This window comes from Miscanthus floridulus, chromosome 15, assembly GCF_019320115.1.
Source record: "Miscanthus floridulus cultivar M001 chromosome 15, ASM1932011v1, whole genome shotgun sequence".
NCBI lineage: Eukaryota > Viridiplantae > Streptophyta > Magnoliopsida > Poales > Poaceae > Miscanthus > Miscanthus floridulus.
Genome location: NC_089594.1, coordinates 78,299,240 through 78,319,374, shown reverse-complemented (window position 1 = coordinate 78,319,374; position 20,135 = coordinate 78,299,240). Strand labels below are relative to the sequence as shown.

General features: G+C 48.7%; 2 protein-coding genes across 4 annotated transcripts; one reads left to right on the top strand and one right to left on the bottom strand.

Annotated features, from left to right (window-relative positions):
* The first annotated feature begins 11,623 nt into the window (after window positions 1-11,623).
* LOC136508605 (probable receptor-like protein kinase At5g20050) lies at window positions 11,624-13,970 on the top strand. Its single transcript, XM_066503324.1, has one exon. It carries the CDS (start codon window positions 11,934-11,936, stop codon window positions 13,815-13,817), a length of 1,884 nt encoding a protein of 627 aa, XP_066359421.1. The 5' UTR covers window positions 11,624-11,933; the 3' UTR covers window positions 13,818-13,970.
* A 1,070-nt stretch (window positions 13,971-15,040) lies between these two features.
* On the bottom strand, window positions 15,041-19,918 carry LOC136506714 (receptor homology region, transmembrane domain- and RING domain-containing protein 1-like). 3 transcript variants are annotated; one of them, XM_066501608.1, is made up of 5 exons: window positions 19,318-19,917; window positions 18,023-18,301; window positions 17,449-17,673; window positions 16,732-17,136; window positions 15,041-16,189 (listed from the first exon to the last, which is right to left on the bottom strand). In XM_066501608.1, exons 2-5 carry the CDS (start codon window positions 18,144-18,146, stop codon window positions 15,306-15,308), a joined length of 1,638 nt encoding a protein of 545 aa, XP_066357705.1. In that variant the 5' UTR covers window positions 18,147-18,301; window positions 19,318-19,917; the 3' UTR covers window positions 15,041-15,305. The 3 variants fall into 3 exon arrangements, with proteins under 3 accessions (XP_066357705.1, XP_066357704.1, XP_066357703.1); XM_066501607.1 differs by having other exon boundaries at window positions 17,449-18,301; window positions 19,314-19,918; XM_066501606.1 differs by having other exon boundaries at window positions 17,449-18,301; window positions 19,318-19,918.
* Window positions 19,919-20,135: the final 217 nt, after the last annotated feature.

The following is a 20,135-nucleotide window of genomic DNA, read 5'->3' as shown; positions in this document are numbered from 1 at the left end:
TGGGGCTCATTTGGGCGTGTGATATGCTCAATTGGTGAAGCTCAATCTGTTTGGATGAACCGTTTGGTAAAACATCTTCTCTTGTGCATGGTAAACGATGAAATGTCCATAATAATTTTTTCTTTTTTCCTTTTTTATTTTCCTTCTTTATGTTCTCTCTTATTTACTTTACTTCCCTTTTTCTCTCTCCACATTAGTTCCATCCGGGCCCGTTCCATCCTCACGCCTCCACCGCACGGTTCCTCCACACACACTCACAGTTTCTTCTCCGCCTGGGCTCGGCATCAGCCTCATCCCCTCCCGCTCCTGTCTCTGATTCCTACCGGCTCCGGCCTCCATGACGGCCTCATCGGCTAGGGCTTGCTCCTCCCTGTGCCAGTTGCCTCGCTACGGGCTTGCCCCTCCCCGCGCCGGCCGCCTCGCCCCGGGCTTGCCCCTCTCCGCGCCGAAGGTCTTGTCACTCCTCCCCAAGATACCATCGTCACCTGGCCTCGCCCCTTCCGCACCGGCCTCCTCGCCCCTGCCTTGCGTTGGCTGCATGCCCCTCCCCGTTGAGGATGGAAACAGATCGGATACGCATGGAATTGGATCCGAATATCATCTTTTACCACATTTTAATTCGAATATGAATACAGATACGGATATTTTTTAAAACGAATACAAAACCGATGTCTCAGATTCAGATTTCTATTCGAATATTTACTCGACTCAACTCAAAGCGTATATTGTTAAATTCAACATTTATAAATAAAATCTTACTACTAATTCACTGTTAACTGAAGTTAACTAAATGAAAGTACACTTCTAATAATCTCCAATATCGAAGTAAACTACATTATAATGGATAATATTTAATAAGATAATAGGTCAAGTGAAAAAATCAAATAAAAATAGTAGAAAACAAATAGCCATTTTTCTTTATTAATATTTGTGGAATTACAAAATTATTACACAAGTAGAGGTTAAATTATTTGTGTACATAACATAGACAAGGATAGCTCATAAAATAATATAGTTTTTAACAAATATTTAATAATTAAAATATGAATTAACAAATCAATATTGTATTTATATAAATACTTATCATAAAATCTAAATTATATAAAATAATTTACATTAGCAAATAAATAAACTAAAGTATTAAAATAATTTACAACAACAAATATATTAGGTTTAAACTAATTTAGAAAAATACTAAAATTAATTTAATCTTTATGTATCCTTAATAATTTTAGATTGATACTAAAGTTATTTATAGATATACTATTAAATGGTTTCAATGCATCGATAGTAATAATAAAAGTAAATATCCGGTTACTCGTTATGGAGAGAAAACATCTGTGATCGTCGTTGAATAGTTGTTCAACAGGTTTACAAGAAGCGTGTAGTGAGGAAATGGAAAGTCATGGACATGTTCCACGTCAGCACTTCCATGTCAGCTTGGTGACGTGGAGTGAAGAGCTCTCCGTGGTGTAGGCTGAAGGATAGGTGTCTATCGTTCGGCCGTGCATTGCGCCACGGCATTCATATTTTGGGGCTGAGCGTCGACGATAGACAAGCAGGTTGTGAATTTGATTTGTCAGCCCGATATGATCACACTTGATTTAACAACTTGACGTAGCCAGCCGTATGCAGGGATGGGAGGGAGAGAGAGAGAGAGTGAGTGAGCGCACGCTGTGTGAAGGGAAGGTGACAGATGCGAGAGTGCTTTGCTAGAGAGAGAGAGCTGAGTCGCGGCCGCACCCGCCATCGTCGTCCTCAACGTCGAACTCGCGGTTGCGCGCGCCGGCGCGATGTCTCCATCATCGTCGAGCTCGTCGTCGCGCTGCCTCCGCCGTCTGCGTCGCGCTCGTCGTCGCGCTCGGCAGGAAACGTGACTGTTCAGCCTAGCCACAGCGTTGCTGTCCAACGCTCCCTCGGCAGCGTCCACCTCCGCCTCCGCCGCCGTCAGGCACCTCACACGGCACGACGGGCAGGGCAGGGCGAGGTCGGCCTTGGAAGCTTCCCTGCGAGTTCGGCGTCCACAACACAACTCAGGCAACTAACCAACAATGACGATGAGCTCGCCTGAGTAATAGTCCACCCTCCCCTGCCGGCTGGCCACCCTGGCACCGGCGTCCACCCACCGCCCACCGCCCACCGCCCGTCTCCGACGTCCTTATACTGGAGGCCACTCGATTAATCGTTCTGATTTTCAGCTCTAACTCTGATCCTTCCCAGGATGCCACTTCTGAACATTCAACTCCAACTCTGCCTTGATAGAGTATCATGATCTTCTGTTAAATTTGATCAACTACTATGCCCCCTCGCTCTCTGGAGATAGGCCGGGATGATCACCCCCTATCTTCAACTTTCCAAACACATAATTTCCTTCTTTCTGTCCTATCCCTTTTGGACACCTTCCACTCTTCTTTCTGGAGCTGGTTTCCTGATTTCCCACCATGAGAAATAGAGGCTCTTATCACAATGGAGTCCAAAAAGGCCAAAGAAGACCTCATATCTTCAGTAACCAAAATGGGTTGCCTTTACACAAGAAGCTGCTTCCCATCAGGACGCCCTCCATGGCTACGCTACATCGACAATCTCTGCATCAACGCCATGTCAATCCAGGTGAATCGTTCCAAAACTTCATTCTTCAGAAGTATCACTCTACTGTTACATGTGCTGTTTGTCCTGGATCTCTCTTATCTAGCCCAGTCAAGGTTTGGGCAACCTTTTCTAGCAGGGCCTTAAAGCCCGATCCTGATTCCATCTCATCTTTCCTAGCTTCTTGCTTTGGAGACTCTCCTGACTCTTACCAAGTCTTTTGCTTTAGTCCATCTGTTTCCTCCTTCAGAGTGGAAAACAGAAATATAGCAAATGAACTTCTTCTAAGAAAATACTTCTATGAAAAAAACAGCTCAATTGCTATCCATCCCTCTTTTCGGAAAGTTCAAGCTCATATCTTTTCTCCTAAACTGGTTCCTGAGGAGGAAGATGACACTGTTCATCAACCATTTGAATTTGAAATCTCCGATAGATGGGACAATACAAACGGTCAGAACAGTGGACAGACTAGCTGGGCAGCAGAACAACAGGGTAACTCAAAAGGTTTTTACCAGAAGGGATAGTAAGCCCTTGTTTAGTTCTCCAAAAGTGCACTATGCAAAAAGAAGATTCCCCGTCACATCAAACTTGCGGTACATGCATGAAGTACCGTAGACGAAATCAAAAACTAATTGCACAGTTTGCTTTAACTTTGCGAGACGAATCTTTTGAGCCTAATTAGTCAATGTTTGGACAATAATTCACAAATACAAACTAAATGCTACAGTGGAGAATCGTGCACTATGCATTGCCGAACTAAACGCGCCCTAATTCCTAATTGTACAGTGCCTGCCCAGTCTATGGGCAGCAAGAAGGACGAAGGGATACTTCCAAATCCTCTCATACCCCGGCAACATACTTTACATATCCCTAGACCCATCCAGCATATCCCGGTTCCTTTCTCTGATATGTTTCGGATGGAGAAAAGGAAAACATGAAACGAGCATCTAATCTTCCTTAAAATATTGTTCTTTGCTAGAGCCGCGTGTCCTTTTCTGTCCTCGCTTCGCCACTGAATGCTTCGGTTATTCAGTGGATGACTTGGACTTGATGCCGATGCCGTGCAGGCGTGCAGCCGTGATGGGGATTCACGGAGCCGTGATGGATGAGGAAACGGCGCTCGGCGCGGAGTCGTGAATGCTAGCCGCGACGGAAAACGAAGCGACCAAGCTAGAAATACACGAGGCAATCAATGTCTTTCCTGGCTTCCTTGATCCATTCTAGCTGGCCTGCTGCTTGCTGGGCTGTGGGTAGCTTATAGGGCCAAAACTTGAGTACTATAAGGTGAAAAAAAAATCAGGGTGGTGCATCGGCACCCATAAGACACAATATGCCTTCGCCCCTGCTCTGAAATATCCCCACGCTTCTACTCCAGTTGAGTTGTCCCCACACATGGATTCCGATCTTTTCACCTTCTCAGGGATCAATACGACAACTAGGGACTTGTTTGGTTCCATGGGAATAGCGACTAGAAACTAAATTTTAGTTTCTTTTAGTCCCTTTTAACCAAACAGGAGGGACTAAAACAGGGACTATAGAGACTAATTGACAGAAGTCCCAAAGGGAGAGGTTTTTTTGGACTTATGGCCCCCAATTGACACCCTTTGCCCCTCAATAATTGCTCCCAGCACCGGCTCCCTCGCCCTCATCCACCCATCCCGAAACCCTCAGCGTCGCAGTCGCCCTCACTGGCTCCCTCGCGCACTCGCCCTCACTGGCTCCCTCAAGTTTTAGCTTGGAAGCAAAAAACCAGATGGATAAGGAACTCATCCTTGAGAGCCAGATCCATTGGTTTTAGCTTGGATGCCAAATGGCTCATCCTCAGTATGTGCTCTCTTATGCCACCATTACTTGAGTATCTCTCTGTGACCAGCTGCTTTATCAAGCCAGGTCGATCTTTTTCTTCCACTCAATATAGTTATCACCTTTTAGAGTGGGGATCTCTTTGATACAACTCATCAAGTTGTATCCACCTGAAAAAACAATTCAAATAGTGTGAGAACATAAATAATAACAATAACAATTGCATGCCTTAGTTCAACGTTGGTCAAAATTAAAACATACAATTGTTCTCTACATTAATTCTATATCACCGTTGGGTAGAAAATAGAATTGATGCAAGACAAAACATCATAATATTGCCATTAATCAACGTTGTTCAGAATAATAACAATATTATAATCAATTAAAACATATCCATTTTTCAAAATTAAATTCTCCCGTTGGTTCGAATTTAATAATGAAAATAACATCTTTAAATACGCAGCGGAAAATCATTCAATTTGATGAATTTTACCCACAGGGAAAAATACTTTTTCTATTTTTCTTTTGAGCCAATTTCTATTTTCAATTTTCTGGAAAAAAGAAAAACAAAAATTGGGCTCATTCCTTACTGTTTCGGCACAAAACCGGCAAAACCGGCTCGGCCCATCACTACACGCGTGCGCAGGCCGCACCCAGGCCACAACCTGGGCCTGGGCCGGCAAAGCTCCGCGCGCCCGTGACCCGCCTGGGCCGCGACGCTGGCCCGGACGATCTCGGTCGTCCGCGCCGATCCGACGACCGAGCGCACATTTCGCTCGAATAAAACGCCGACGACGCGCGCCCCCGAGCAGAAACCCTAGGTCATTTTCATTCGCTCTCTCTCTCTCTTCGCCTCACTGCTCTCTCTCTTCTTTCCTCAGTACAGCCGCAGCAGTCACCGAGCGAGCCCCGACGCCGTCGCCGGCCCCCTCGCCGGCGTGCGCGTTCCCCAGCGGGTGAGCGCGCCGCCGTCGAGCGGCCTGGCCGCGGCGCCCCTGTGGCCGAATCCCGGCGAGCAGTGCCCCCGGCCGGCCCTTTCTTTTCCCAGCGCGCCGGCGTGCACGACGGTGAGGTACGCCACCCCTTTCCCTCTTCCCCTTTCGGTTTCTTTGGTTCTTGTGCTCAGATTTCATCCGATTTGGGGATTAGGGTTAGGGTTTGGGGATGGGGTTTCACTGTTCTCTTTTTCCTGAATTTATTTCGGGTTTTAGGGTTCGATTTTGACATGAAAATGAGCCCTGCTTTTTTAACACAGTTAGGGTTAGGGTTCATCCGAACCCTTTTCTTTTCTGATTTACTTAACCCAGTTAGGGTTAGGGTTCATCCGAACCCTCTTTTTTTCTCAGATCCGAAAGGATTGAAGTTAGGGTTCAACCGAACCCTTTGTTGGCTAAAGCCCCTTTCTTCTTTTAGATCCGCACTGGATTTCCTTTTTGATAAGCTAGATCTATTCCTAAACCTGGCTCCGGTACCATTGTTGTACTATTGTAACACTAGGATTCATAGATCTAGCCTTTGACTGTTCTATTCGGTATAAAAGATGAAGCAGTAGATCCTAACAAGTCCTAGTACATCTAGATAGAGAGATGGAGACAGAGAGATAGAGAGATAGGGTTTCGAACCTGAGACCGCAGGGGTGGAAGATCCAGTGGCCTCCATCAGGTTCGTCAATGCAGTCTGCGCACGGGTAGCGATGGTCGGGGAAGATGTCGGTGTAGTTGCCGTCGTCGGAGCGGGGCGGCGCGGCTGGTGGCTTCCCATCACTGGCTGCGCCCCTCTTGATCGGATTAGGGGTTGAGTGTCGGTGGGGAGGTTGGCTCAGGTCAACCTCGTGATTAGAGCCGCCGGCCCCCACCTCTTTATATAGCGTAGGGTGACAGGGGCTCTCCAGCTATGGTGGGCTGGGCGCCCCCGATCAGGGCGCAAATCAAAGGCCCAACTGGGCCGTTGGGTCCAGTTAGGTTAGAGATCAATCTAACAGGCATATGATAGGCTGGAGTGGGACTACCTACAGAAGATTATGATCAGGCTGGGTTTCTACCGTCTGTGGGTCGACATGATTATGAGAATGGCAACAAGCTGGAAGGGTTCAAACCCTCCGGAGGCATTCGTCAAGGGGATCCAATTTCCCCTTATCTCTCCTTATTGGCAGCAGAGGGCCTTTCGTGCCTCTTAAAATTTTGTTCTCGGTCATCACATCTCATGGGCATTCGAGTGGCTCCTTCAGCTCCGATGGTGAGTCACCTTCTCTTTGCGGATGACAACCTGCTGCTTTTCAAGGCGAATAGGGAGAATGTAGAAACTGTGAAGAATGCGCTGGACTTATATTGCCGTGCTTCTGGACAACAAGTTAATTTGGAGAAATCGTTGATTCACTTTGCTAAAGGGTGCAGCAACGCTACTTGAAGTGAGATCAAGGGTGTGCTCCAAGTTTTTAATGAGACCTTGAGCGAGAGGTATTTAGGCACGCCGGACAGATGTGGGCTCATCAATCACCGGTGCCTTTTCTTATCTCAAGGACAGAGTGTGGAAGAAAGTTCTCATCAAGGCCGTCGCTCAGGCCATCCCGACGTACTCGATTGTGTGCTTTCGCCTCCCCCGGGGACTATGTAAGCACATTGATAGCCTCCTACGCAACTTCTGGTGGCGCAGCAAAGAAGGAAAGAGGAAGACCTGCTGTGTCACAGGGGATGATATGTCGCTGCCAAAAGGATCGGGTGGGCTCGGTTTCAGGAACATCGAGCTATTCAACCAAGCTATGTTGGTGCGCCAAGCTTGGCGAATTCTGCAGGACCCGGGATCTCTCAGCGCAAGGGTACTGAAGGCAGTCTACTTTCCCGTGGGTGAGTTGCTGGATGCGGAGCTGGGCTCGTCTCCATCCTGGATTTGGAGAGGTATCGTTAATGGTATTCAGGTGCTGCAACAAGGTTTCATCCGCAGGATCGGGTCGGGCGAAACAAAAAAAAATTGGGAGTCACCGTGGCTCCCCAGGGATAGCATGCTGCTTCCGCTACGACCGACCAAGGATAACCCGCCGCAGTGGGTCTCTGAACTTATTGATCAGTTTTCACGGAGGTGGAACAGACAACCTCTGAGGGAGTTCTTTTCTCCATTGGACTGGGAGACCATTGAAAATATCCCGCTAAGTGCTACACCGCAAGACGACTTCTGGGCATGGCACTATGAGAAGAAGGGCATCTTCTCTGTCCGGTCGGCTTATCGGATGCTTGTTCGGAATCGGGAGGTAATGTCGGCCTGGGTGGAGGATAGGCCAGGTCGCTCGGACACAAGGGCGTAGGAGAAGGAGTGGAGCGACATATGGAGAATCAAAGTTCCATAAAAAATCCAAGTTTTTCTGTGGTGTTTGGCAAAGCAATCCATCCCAACGGGGGACGTGCGATATCGCATGAACATGGCTCTGGATGGGAATTGCACCTTGTGCGGCGGTTCGGACTCCTGGAGTGCAACTCAGCCAAGTGTGTTTGGGCATTGGAGGATGAGCTCACCGCTTTTACAAGCCAGATAGAAACACCGGATGCAAGAGTTTGGTTAGCAGAGGTGATGGCGGCGCTCAAGCACGAAGAGCTCACACGGGTGGTGGTCCGCCTTTGGGCCATTTGGTACGCGCGACGTCAGGCGCTGTTCGAGAACAATTTTCAGAGTCCGTTCTCGACCAATAGTTTTGTAGAGTGGTTCATTAGTGAATTGGAGATGATCAAGCCAAGTACCAAGCAGCAGCAGGCGGTGGGCGATCCAGCACCGCGATGGATCAAGCCACCAAGGGGTTTTGCGAAGGTCAATGTGGACGCAGCGATCTCCAAGAATTCAAGCAAGGCCTCGGTAGCGGCCGTGGCCAGAGGGACGAGGATGGTAATTTTCTGGGTGCCTCGGCTTTGGTCTTGGAGGGCTGCACCGACCCGGAAACAGCCGGGGTGGTGGCGTGCCCCGAGGGCCTGGCTTTGGCCAGTGACTTGGGCCTCCAAACTCCCCGGGTGGCGAGCGATTGTGTCAATGCAGTTGCAAGCATCCATGGTGAGGGTTTCGGGAGGTACGGGCCAATCGTCCTGGAAATCAAGACCCGGACGAGAAACTTCACAAGAGTGGAGTTTGTTCATGAAGACAGACGCTCCAATGTTGATGCTCATTGTCTAGCTAGGAGTTCTGTAAACTTTTTGGTAGAAAGATATGTTTGGTTTGTTGCTCCTCCTGATAGAGTTTGTACTAGTTGTCCTAATGAATAATGAAGGGTGACGCTTTGCTCAAAAAAAAAAAAAAGATGTATAAGCAGCCAACGGCAGCATAGGCTACTAACTCAGCGACCAGCGATGCAACACCGTAGATATCTTCATGGTCATCGTACGTATTGATAAAGATGACGTTTACGATAAAGAGTTAGGCAAACATGACCACAGCCAGTAAGATAGTTACCATTACACCATGTAAGATGGTTCTCACTATTCTCAATGCTGCCTTGCAGCATCCTTCAGAAGGATTGCACTACCGGATACAGGAGCTTTGCCGAGTGCCAGGGGCACTCGGCAAAGCCCCCAAAACACTCGGCAAAACATTTGCCGAGTGTCGACACTCGGCAAACGGTTTAACGGCAAACGCTATTTTGCCGAGTGTTTTTTGTCGGACACTCGGCGAAGACTTTGCCGAGTGCCCCAAAAATACTCGGCAAACATTTTTTGAAAAAAAATAAAAAAAAACACCAGCCACTGGCCGCCACCACCGGCTCCTGCTCCGCCTCCATCCATGCCACGACCGTGTTGAGCGACGACGTGCTGAGCGACGGCGTGGCCGCCTTCCCTGCCCTGGATCCGTGGCCACCTTCTCTGCCCTGGATCCACACCGCCGTGCTGAGCAAACGAGGGAGGGAGCTGGATCCGGCCACCCCGCTCACACCGGCGTTGGCCGCCACCTCCGCGGGTGGGGGTCGCCCCGCCATGGATCCGCCCCGCTGACGCTGGCGGGAGACAGCTGCCGCGAGGACCCGTGCTCGTCGGCCACCGCCTCCGCCCGCTGCCACCGTGGATCTGAGCACAGATGGGGGAGAGAGGCCGCGCCACGCCAAGCCATGGATCCGAGCGCCGCGAGGGTGAGAGGCAGCTCCACCGCGCCACGCCACGCCCCACCCACAAAGCCACGCCGCCGTGCTGCGCCCCCAACGCCGGGCCACCCCTCCACCACCGCCTGGGGTGCGCCGCCGCCGGGGCCCCTCCCTAGATCTCGCTGTTGGGGCAGGGAGGGAGGGAGGGGGCGGCACCGGCCGCCGGATCTCGCCGGTGGGGAGGCCGCGCCGGGGAAGAAGGTAGGGGAGGGGGGACTGGGGAAGAAGGGAGGGCCCGGATCCGACGGGGAAGAAGAAGGGGAGAGAGGGGAGGGGCTGGATCCGGCGGGGAAGAAGAAGGGGAGGGAGGGGAGGGGCCGGCCGCCGGCGGGGAAGAAGAAGGGGAAGGAGGGGAGGGGCCGGCCGCCGGCGGGAGGAGGGGAGGGAGGGAGGGGCCGGCGCCGGCGGGGAAGAAGAAGGGGAGGGAGGGGAGCGGCCGGCCACCGGCGGGGAAGAAGAAGGGGAAGGAGGGGAGGGGCCGGCCACCGGCGGGAGGAGGGGAGGGAGGGAGGGGGCGACACCGGCCACCTGATCTCGCCGGTGGGGAGGCGGCGCCGGGAAGCAGGAGGGGAGGGGCCGCGCCGGGAAAGAAGGTAGGGGAGGGGGGAGCCGGATGAGGGGGGCGGTAGCGGAGGGGAGGGGCGGCGGCCGGAGGGGAAGAGGGCGGTCGGGAGAGGAGGGGAGGGAGGCGGCGCCGGCGAAAGGAGAGGGGGCGCTGGGGGCCGGGAGGAGAGAGAAGGGGTGGGGTGCTGGGGACACAGTTAAGTAGGATATTTTTTGTTTGCCGAGTGTCTCAGATGAGGCACTCGGCAAAGTTTTTTTTTATTTTTTTCTTCGCCTTTTTTTGCCGAGTGTTCTAGATCTGAGCACTCGGCAAAGTTTTTTTTCATTTTTCTTCTTCTTCTTCTTTTCTAGAAAAAGATTTTATTTCTTTGCCGAGTGTTTTTTTTAACACTCGGCAAACCACCTCTTTGCCGAGTGTTTTTTTTTACACTCGGCAAAACGCCATGTTTGCCGAGTGTTTTTTTTACGGAGTGTTTTTAGCGCGGCACTCGGTAAAGAACTTGTTCGTCGAGTGCCCGAGGAAATACACTCGGCAAACATAAAAACAATCGGTAAATTTGAGGATTTCGGTAGCGTCGGGAGGAGGGCTAGTATTCTACGTCCGCCATGTTTCAAGTCGCTACGGTACACTCTGCAGGTTGGGAGTGGACAGCGAAGAAAAAGCGCTGCGGAGATGAAAATCCGGCCGGGACGATAGAAGAGTTTACATACAGGCGAGAGGCCGCGAGGGAATAGTGCGTGTGCGTGCACTTCAACCACTGGGTTAACACGGCAAAGCATATCATATGAAGATTGATTCCAAAACGAATGGGGCCCGGCCAAAACAAAATATGGTGTACCGTGTACGTTAATCTGACCTGACCAAGCATGCACGAGGAACTTCCCAGTCGGAGACTTCACACATTGACTAAAAATAGGCACGTCAATCACAGCAGCACCCATATTGTATGTCTGTTACTATGCTTGCCAACTGACAACTGTAAGTATGTACGTACGTTGGCAGCTACTGCCTGTGCCATCGTCCTGTTTGGCCGTTCCAATCCGACTCTGACCAAAACACATGGGATACCATACAGCAGTGCAATCAATCAGTGACGCTAACAACTGCTTAATTTTCCAAGGATGAGTCGCTAATGCCAGAAGTCCTTGTCGGCTAGCTGTCTCACTCTCCTTCCATTTGCTATCAAGGTCAAGAATGAGTGCCTTTCCGCGCGGGTCCAACCCGGCCGGCGACGGCGACGCGGCAACAACCGGCACATGCAGGTCTGCTCTGCCGGACGGTGGTGACTGGTGGAGCACCGGACGAGGCGCAACCTGCCCAGGACATGCCTCCGGTCCTTGCCCATCCCTTCTCCCCAAACGTAAGAAAAAGGCACGAGTCCTATGATTGAACGCTGCACAGCCAGCGACACTGTGATTTCGGCCATGACTGGCGGTATGGTAACCTTCTGCCTGTACGCAGCAAAACTCCTCTCTTAATTGTTTCCGAAAGTGCCCTTGTTAACGACCTCATGGTCACAGCTTCTGCCAGTAATCACAGCTATGTTTATGTTTATGGAGTAAGTTATTAAGAAGCAATTTAAACCAATTCTCAAGCAGACCATGTCTGTTAACAAACTCCAACTTATGCACAATTGTCATCGCTAAGAACTTTAAAAAAAATTGTCATCTCTAAGGCTTCGTTTGCCTAATAACAAGATAACACAAGAATATTCACATGAATCACTGTTGTGTCATCTCTAAGGCTACTCACTGCCTCTGCCGTACGTTGTAGTTCACGCGTCTTTCTTCTTCTCAACCCTTTGTAAACTCTTCTACACATTGCGCCGGATTTTCATCTCCTGCAGAGCGTAGTGTAGGTACAATAAACATGCCGGACGTAGAAGACTCCAGCCCTCTTGTCGACGACAATACTTGTTGTCAACGATGCTGCAAGGCATTGAGAACAATCTTACATGGTGTAATGGTAACTCCCCTATTCTCTATGATCATGTTTGCTTACATTTATCTTGATTTCGCTCGCAAGTACGCAGTTGCATCGCTGGTCATTCAGTTAATCGCCTATCTTTCCCTTGGCTGCCTATACATCTGCAACTCCTCCGGTTGGCAGGAGAAGATTATCTCCGCTGCATATCTTGTACTTGTTCAGTTCGTCTTCCTTGTCTCCTCTATTGGAATCCCAGTTCGCAGTCGTCTTCGCGTTGACTTCGTTTCCGGAACCAATATCGTGGCTATATCCTTGTATTTCGTCTGGAAGTTTCGCCTTATTATCGTGCACTCCAGGCTGAAAAAGATTGTGAGAACACTCTTACATGTTGAAGTCGTGGCTATCCTATTGTTTGTGATCATAGTCACCTATGTAGCCAGATTGGATCCTTATCCTCCAAATGATAACGAAGTACGGCTACTCGTTCAGTTAGTAGCCTACAATGCCGTTGGTTGCCTATACATCTTTAACTCCTCCGGTCGGAAGGAGAAGATTATCTCCGCTGGCTTTCTTTTCCTTGTTCTGCTCGTCTTCCTCCTATCCTCGTTTGCCAACACCAATCTTCGCGCCAACCTCATTTTCTGGGCCAATATCGTGGCTCTATCCTCGTACTGCTACTGGAAGCTTTCTCCTTGGCTCCGGCGATGCCTTCTCGATGCTCCTGGTGGTGCTGCCGTGGGGCCGCCCCGCCATCCGCCGGCACATCAAGAAGAAGCACTGCTTCAACTCCACCCTCAGACCCCGTTTCGCATCCAAGAGGTGCTGCGGGAATTCTCAAGCGACGAAATCCAGGCCATGACGCACGACTTCGGGAGCATGATAGGGCGAGGCGGCTCCGCCCAGGTCTTCCGAGGGAACCTCGACGACGGCACGCCCGTCGCCATCAAGCGGATCAACATCGACAGGGGGCGCACCGTGGCCGGCGAGGAGGACTTCCGGAGAGAGCTCTCCATCATCGCCAACGTGCACCACCGCAGCCTGGTGCGCCTCCTCGGCTACTGCCTCCAGCGCGGGGGCGGCCTCTACCTGGTCTACCCCTTCTTCGAGAACGGCTCACTCGACAGGAGGATCTTCAACGGCAGCGACGAGCAGCGGCGGCAGCTCACTTGGCCCAAGCGGCTATGTATCGCCGTCGACGTGGCCCGGGCGCTCGCCTATCTCCACAACGAGTGCCACTGGCGGATCCTGCACCTCGACGTCAAGCCGGGCAACATCCTCCTCGACGGCGACCTCCGCGCGCACGTCTCTGACTTCGGCATCTCCCTCTCCATCACCCGGGGCCTGAACAGCGTCGTCAACACGCGCGGGAGGGGCACGTTAGGGTACATGGCGCCGGAGATGCTCATCAACTCGGTGTCCGACAAGTCCGATGTGTTCAGCTACGGCAAGATGCTTCTCGAGCTCGTCGGCGGGCGCCCGAACTTCGTTGCCGCGGTCCCGTCAGCAGACGACGCTTCATCATCAGCCACGCCGGACCTCAAGCGGGACTACTTCCCGTATATCGTGAGGGATATGATGACACGAGGCGAGCTCCTGAAGGCGGTGGACGCGGCCATGGCGCATGACGGTGTGGACGAGGAGGAGGTGAAGACGGTGGTGGAGGTGGCGCTCTGCTGCATCCAGGAACAGCCGGACAAGAGGCCCAGGATGCAAGATGTTGTGGATATGCTCGAAGGGCGAGTCTCCGTTAATCTCCCGCCGGAGAGCCGTCCAGCATCTGCTGTCAATGTCTTGGATTCGGAATCCAGTTCCCTCTCGGGTGGATGAGTTTTAGTCTCTCAACTTCTGATGTTCTCGAAATATTTGATGTAAAAAAAAAAACTCGGACTGCATGATAGCATGTGCCCTCGAGCATTCGCATTATGTGCACAATTGAACACACAGGACTTCTTCTATTCCAAATTTATAAAACCATAAATTATCAAATGAAGTCATGTTTTCTAAATTGTAGTTAATAATTGAGTAATTATTTCTCTAAATGTTAACAATACATTGTCATCAAGACAGTATGCTTCTGGCAATGGCAAAAGAAAATAATTTTTTGAGGTAATTTAATATGTATATACAAATTATTTCCTATGAATATTGGTTTTGCATTCAGTTAACTGCTTATTAGTAATATTTCATATATGTGTGTAGGTCCAAAAATTTAGTTTCGTTATAGGTCCAAAAATACTCAGGACCGGCCCTAATGAGTCAGATAACTGAATTTAGCATGATAAAATTAGTTTATAATCTATAGATTTCTGATAAATCTAAGATTTTCTGTTTTCTCTATTGCGTTCCGTGCTGCGCTGATGTGAGCGGCGCTCCACTTACTTTATTGAACGAAGGAGCCTAGAGGGCAGGCTCAAATTTACAAGTAAATTACCCTGGCATTCCAGGGGGAGAGTACATGAAGATTAAGGGGAGAAGAAATTACATGAGGTTAATACAAGTATGGAAATAATCTTTCCAGGCGCCTATAAGGGGTTTGTCTCCTTTGTAGCGGCACGCCCATCGTTCAAGGTCCTTGACGACCCCGCGCATGATAGCAGTAGGTGGGACATCTTCATCGTCGAAGATCATTGCATTCCGAGCCTTCCAGAGGTGCCAGAGGGAGATGAGTATCACGTCGAGCCGGTCCTTGGCGGGTAAGTCCAACTCCAGGCCGACACACCACGCCTGCCGCTGAGGACCATCAGGGACTGTCATGTGAAGACAGCGCCAGAATGTACGCGCTCTGGGACATGAAGCAAAGATGGGACCATCAGCACTAATTTTTTTTCCCCATTTTTTCCCAATTGAACATAGGATTTCCAATTCCAAAACCATAATTTTACAAACGAAGCCTGTTTTCTGAATTTGCTCAGACCATTCCTCTTCCTTCATGTTCACTGAGCGGCATAATATTAACATCAGATGTTTGCAACTGAGTACTAACTCGTTCAACTGTGTGTACAGAGTAGCAAACCTAAGGAGAAAATAAAAGAAAAAGAATAAAGCACATGAATTACTAAAACCTTGCCATGACTACTGTTGCCGGCAGAGAGCCGTCACGGGTGCATCGTGAGGACTAAATGTCACCAAAGTCAACTTCAACAGTTTCCTTTTATGTCATATGCACACGACAAAAGTACGAAAACTATACCACTCAAAAACTAGAACAAGAACAAAATCTATGCTACACATGTTTCTCTCCACCTTATGTAATGTTACACGCCTCATTGTATGCACAGATCATGCCGTGTCTTGTAGCACATCCGAACACATTCCTCAGCACCCAGGCAATGACTGGGCTGACGTCATGTCAGACAAACTGGCATCTGAATCGCCACAGCATCTCAGGTAGGACTGCCGCAAGGACTGAGCTGATGATGTGCCTGCCACCACATTTGCCTCCGACTGAAACTGCTGTGGCAATGACTGGGCTGACATCATGTCAGACAAACTGGCATCTGAATCGCCACAGCCTCTCAGGTAGGACTGCCGCAAGGACTGAGTTGATGATGTGCCTGCCGCCGCATTTGCCTCCGACTGAAACTGTTGTGGCGACCGAGGGACCATGGTAGACAGGCTTGGCCCTGATTCTCCACATCGCCTTAGGTATGACCCATGCTGGCTGGAGCCTCCAAGATAGTAGTAGCTTGAAGAACCATAGCCAGAATTCGAGATGTAGGGTGAACTGGCATGTGGACTGGGCGATCCATGCCCAGAATGGGCCAATTGGGGCAATGAATACCTTATGCTGATTGGTGGAGACAGGTGGCTGCCAACCAGGGAGTACGCCGAGGGCAAATGTGAGATGCGAGGGTGGGGAGATGACATATTTGCAAGGTCTGCAGTGCTTCTACTTGTATGGATGCCAGGTAAGTTTGTGTGAGATCTAAAGGGGTTGGGAGACTGGGGGGTACTAGAAACAGAGTAAGCACGAGAAACCGAGTGTGATGAAGGATACCGGCTTATTCGCCTTGGAGGGGAGGCTGCCACACTCGACCTGAATGAAGATCGTTGAGAAGGTAACCGAACAGCAGAAGAAAACAAGGGGGTAGCCTCTGTGGCAGGAAGTTCTGATACTCCACTCATCGCATCTCGCTTGCATACAGGACAGAATGTTCTCCAAGAAGTTAGCCACAAGTCCACACAAGCTGCATGGAACTCTGCAAGGCAATGGGCAAAAATTATCAGTTTGCTACTTTACACATCCCATTCTTTGCACAACTGGTTTTTATACAAGGGTACACATACACTTCATTCAGGGCAATAACTTGTTTTTCCCCGTCAATTAAATTTGCAGTATTATCGATGCGGATAAAAACTCAAAACTATTACAAGAAAACACTTGCCTTACATTAAGTAATAAATCAAGAAAATCTGTAATGTTCTCTAAACATAAGCATTAAGTGATTACTACAAGAAAAGGGATGCCCAGATGCCCCCCACACCAATTAAAATTAGTTTGTTTAAATGAACTTGCTATATATATTTTTGTTACATTTTTAAATTACTGCTTTGTTTTGTCTAGTTCTTGTTGGGTTTCATACAGATCTTGCACAAGGTTTTGTTTCTTTTCATCCCAAATCAGAAGACTGTAAAGTACAGTATAGCAGATCAGTTGGATGCGGTAAAGTCCCAGTCATACTATTATAGTAGCATAATATGACAAAAAAAAAGTAAGGTGTGAAAAGTGAGACAAACATACTGTGACGACAAGGCAGCACTCTCAGCTTTTCTCCAACATTGTAGTCTTCCAAACAAATGGCGCACATTGACGATGTGCAGTTATCTTCTTGCACTTTTGTGAAAATAAGACTTGGCATTGCCTTAACTAGTTGACTGCTCATTCCATGGAACTCTCTAGCTTCTGGGATTCTAGGGTGGTCTCTCCTTATTCGATGCCTTCTCACAAAGAAACACGTAGCTAATACAGTAGACATGGCAAGCAGTGATATGAATGAGATTGCCATGATTGACCAGGCTGAGTTCTCGAATGTAGGTAGTATCCACACCTCTACATCAGTATGGCCTAAAAATTTCTTCAACGCCTCTCCTGAGGCCTTCGAAATGAAAACAGCATATATATGTATGCCACTTGAGCTTCCAGCCACTGCAACATTTCTAGTTAGATAGAGGAGGTACACAATCAATTGCCAATATAAATTAGTGGAATGAAATTGCATCCAGTTATGCAGTTAATTTTTGTTGTATATTTGAGCATGATCAACAGAAATAAATTTTTTGACTAATTTGTAGAGAGCAGAGCTGAGAGCAATTTGCTTGTGCACCAGTCTTGTCTCTACTTAGTGCATGACTATCTATTCAACTTCACAATGCTATAGATAAAGTGCATCATGCATCTACACAAGTTGCATTAATAAGAAAATGAAAAGGAGCAAGTACTAGTGACAAGGAAAATTACTTGAAACCAGGACCCCACTATTTTCATTGTCATACACAATTGCAGCTTTGAATCCAGCATCCTGTGCATTTTTTACTTTCTCATCAAATGTGCATCCGCCTCTTACAATTAATGCAAAGGGAGATGGCGGGCCCTTGACTGCCTTGATTGTTAACGGGCTGCAGGCATTCAAAGGTTCAGAAGCATAAACTAAGCCATTGACTCCTGACCCTTTCACTCCTGGAGCTGCAATCCAATTGAAATGGCATGTTTGAATCCTTAAGGAAAATAAAATATTTGATGAATGTGAAAAAGGATAAGAGTAAGAAAAAAATGAAGCGTACACAATCAAAAGCCCAAGCCTAATGTTAGTCAGAGAACTGGTATAAAACAGCCACAAGAGCATGATAGTAGGCAGTGCAATGCACTCACTCGTCACCATGAATTAGCTAGTACAGTGTAAGCAAGAAGGTCCATAACACCTAAATTGAGCATATAGGCAAGCCATGCAAACAAAAAGTTTTAAATTAAGTGGCATACAATGCTAGCAGTTGATCAGTCAAAATTAAATGATTGTAAGGATTGTAGGACTCACAAAAGCTTGCCTCAATGTCATCAAAGGACAAGGTCAGATTATTCCCCAGTAGCACGACATTGGCATCTCCCATCTGAGCCATGAGACAGACAATGACACAAAGAACAAGAAATCTACTCTTCATATGGGCAGCCTCCAAAGCCCTAGTAGAAGAAAATGTAACTCTTTTTTATGGAGCACAAGCACATAACTGACAGGACGGAGAGCCAACTAAATACTTCAAATACTCCAAATAAGCGTCTCCAAGTGCAGCTAAATGCTTACACCTGCCAGCAGTACCTGTGGGTCACAAAGCAACAAATCAGGTTCATTTCATTCCTGAAGGAGTTTTGAGTAGAAGTTGGAGATATTAATATTTCTGATTGAGTAGAAGGAACAAAACTATTCCTATAAATTCTGTTTTTATTTCCACAATTGGCAAGGCAAGAGCCAATCTTCCAAAGTATGTAGTCATGAAACACAGTAAGTACAACTCCGCTCGATGATCTTCCCTAAGAAATTGAACTATAACGAAAGAAGAAATTGACATGGTATGGTACTGAGCTAGAAAAACTCGAGTCTGCAATAGTCTCCCAATGTTAGGACTCAACAATAATCTCGGTATTAAGCACACAATGCTAGATAATGACAGTCCAAATCTGGAAGATAAAGCTGGATGGTTTCGAGTCAATGTAAAGAAGTGGACGGAGGGAGGGAGATTCAGATTCTGCTAAAGAAGCGTGGCCATAACATAAAGCTAGGCATTGAGGGCATCTGGAACCCGATGCTCCAGAGGTGCAGAATCTCTAAATCTTGGCTAGAACCTGACACTCCCTCCCAATGTACCACTTATTTATACTGACTCCAAACTATCCAGCTTTTATCTTCCAGAGAAGTGTCACATCTAGCGCCGTGTTGCTAAATAACGAGATTTTTTCTCAGTCCTAACATTGGGAGATTCTTGGTGATTCGAGTGGCAAATAGATCACATAAAAAAGGAATCATTACTGGTGTTTGTTTTCAGTTTTCCATCGTGACCTACCTTAACAATCCCACAAACATAGCAGCATCACTAAGTCAATGCAATATAGCTAATGTTAGACTATAAGGTATTGCAAGTTACCAAATTCTAAATGGCAATAAAAAGATGCTAGCTCCTAATTAGGCCACTGTACCATGCATTTTTTTTCTCAATCAACTTTGTTGGGGTGAATAATATGTAGAACTGCATAATTAGCTCTGCATTTTCTGGATTGTTCAGAATATAAAGACAGCACTTCCAAACATATGATTTTTGAGTTTTTGACATTACTCACAGAAGCTTCATGGCGAAAAGGTCCGTCCACTTCCCCTAGAAGTGCAGCGGCATCAGCTAGCCATAGAGTGCCACCACTGGCTCCAATCCCTTGGTGCGTTGCCGGAGACAAGAGGCCTTGGACCTGCACCACTTCCAATCACACCTGCGTTGCCGACGACAGTAGCACCTGTTGACCTGTTGTGGTCGGGACCCTCCAGCCACTCCAATCCGCCGGATCCGCTTCGAGGAGGAAGGCCACGACTCACATTAAGGTCGGGGTCGGAGAAGAAATCCCTGACCGCGGGATTGGTGGCCGGCGGCGTGACGGAGCCCTAGAACTCGCCGTCATCCCCGTGCTCCCGGAAGAGCTACCTCGCCGCAACGGCGTGAGGAGGAGGAGACACAGCGGATGGCGGCGACGGAGTGGGTCGGCGTGCAGCGGCGACGCCGAAGGGGAACGGGGACTGCAGTGCAGCGGCTCACCGACGCTAGGAGAGGAGGGGGACCGGAGTGGGAAGGCCAGAGGCGGAGGCGGAGGCGAAGTCGCTTTTCGTTTTTCTCGCCGGCGAGTCCACGGGACGGAGACGGAAGAGACGGTATGAGTGGATAGAGTTGGGAGGGCAAATTGGTCTTTGTATTTTTTATTTATTTTTTATGATCAACCATAAGCACCTGCCACCCTGGCTCTGGCTGTATTATGCTCAGCCACCACGTACAGTACAGTACGCACCGAAGGTCCACAACATTGGACCGAGGTAGGCGGGTTCGGATCGGGTGCTTAAAACTCGAATCCAGTTAAAATCCATCTCCAAAATCAAAACCCCTGCAGACCCCGAA

Coding starts and splice junctions, on each gene's coding strand:
- LOC136508605 (XM_066503324.1), top strand. CDS start 11,934: ATGCCGGACGTAGAAGACTCCAGCCCTCTTGTCGACGACAATACTTGT.
- LOC136506714 (XM_066501607.1), bottom strand. CDS start 17,869: ATGGTGACGAGTGAGTGCATTGCACTGCCTACTATCATGCTCTTGTGG. Junction 17,137..17,448: donor TAGTGGGGTCCTGGTTTCAA/GTAATTTTCCTT, acceptor GAAATGTTGCAG/TGGCTGGAAGCTCAAGTGGC. Junction 16,190..16,731: donor AGTGCTGCCTTGTCGTCACA/GTATGTTTGTCT, acceptor ATTGCCTTGCAG/AGTTCCATGCAGCTTGTGTG.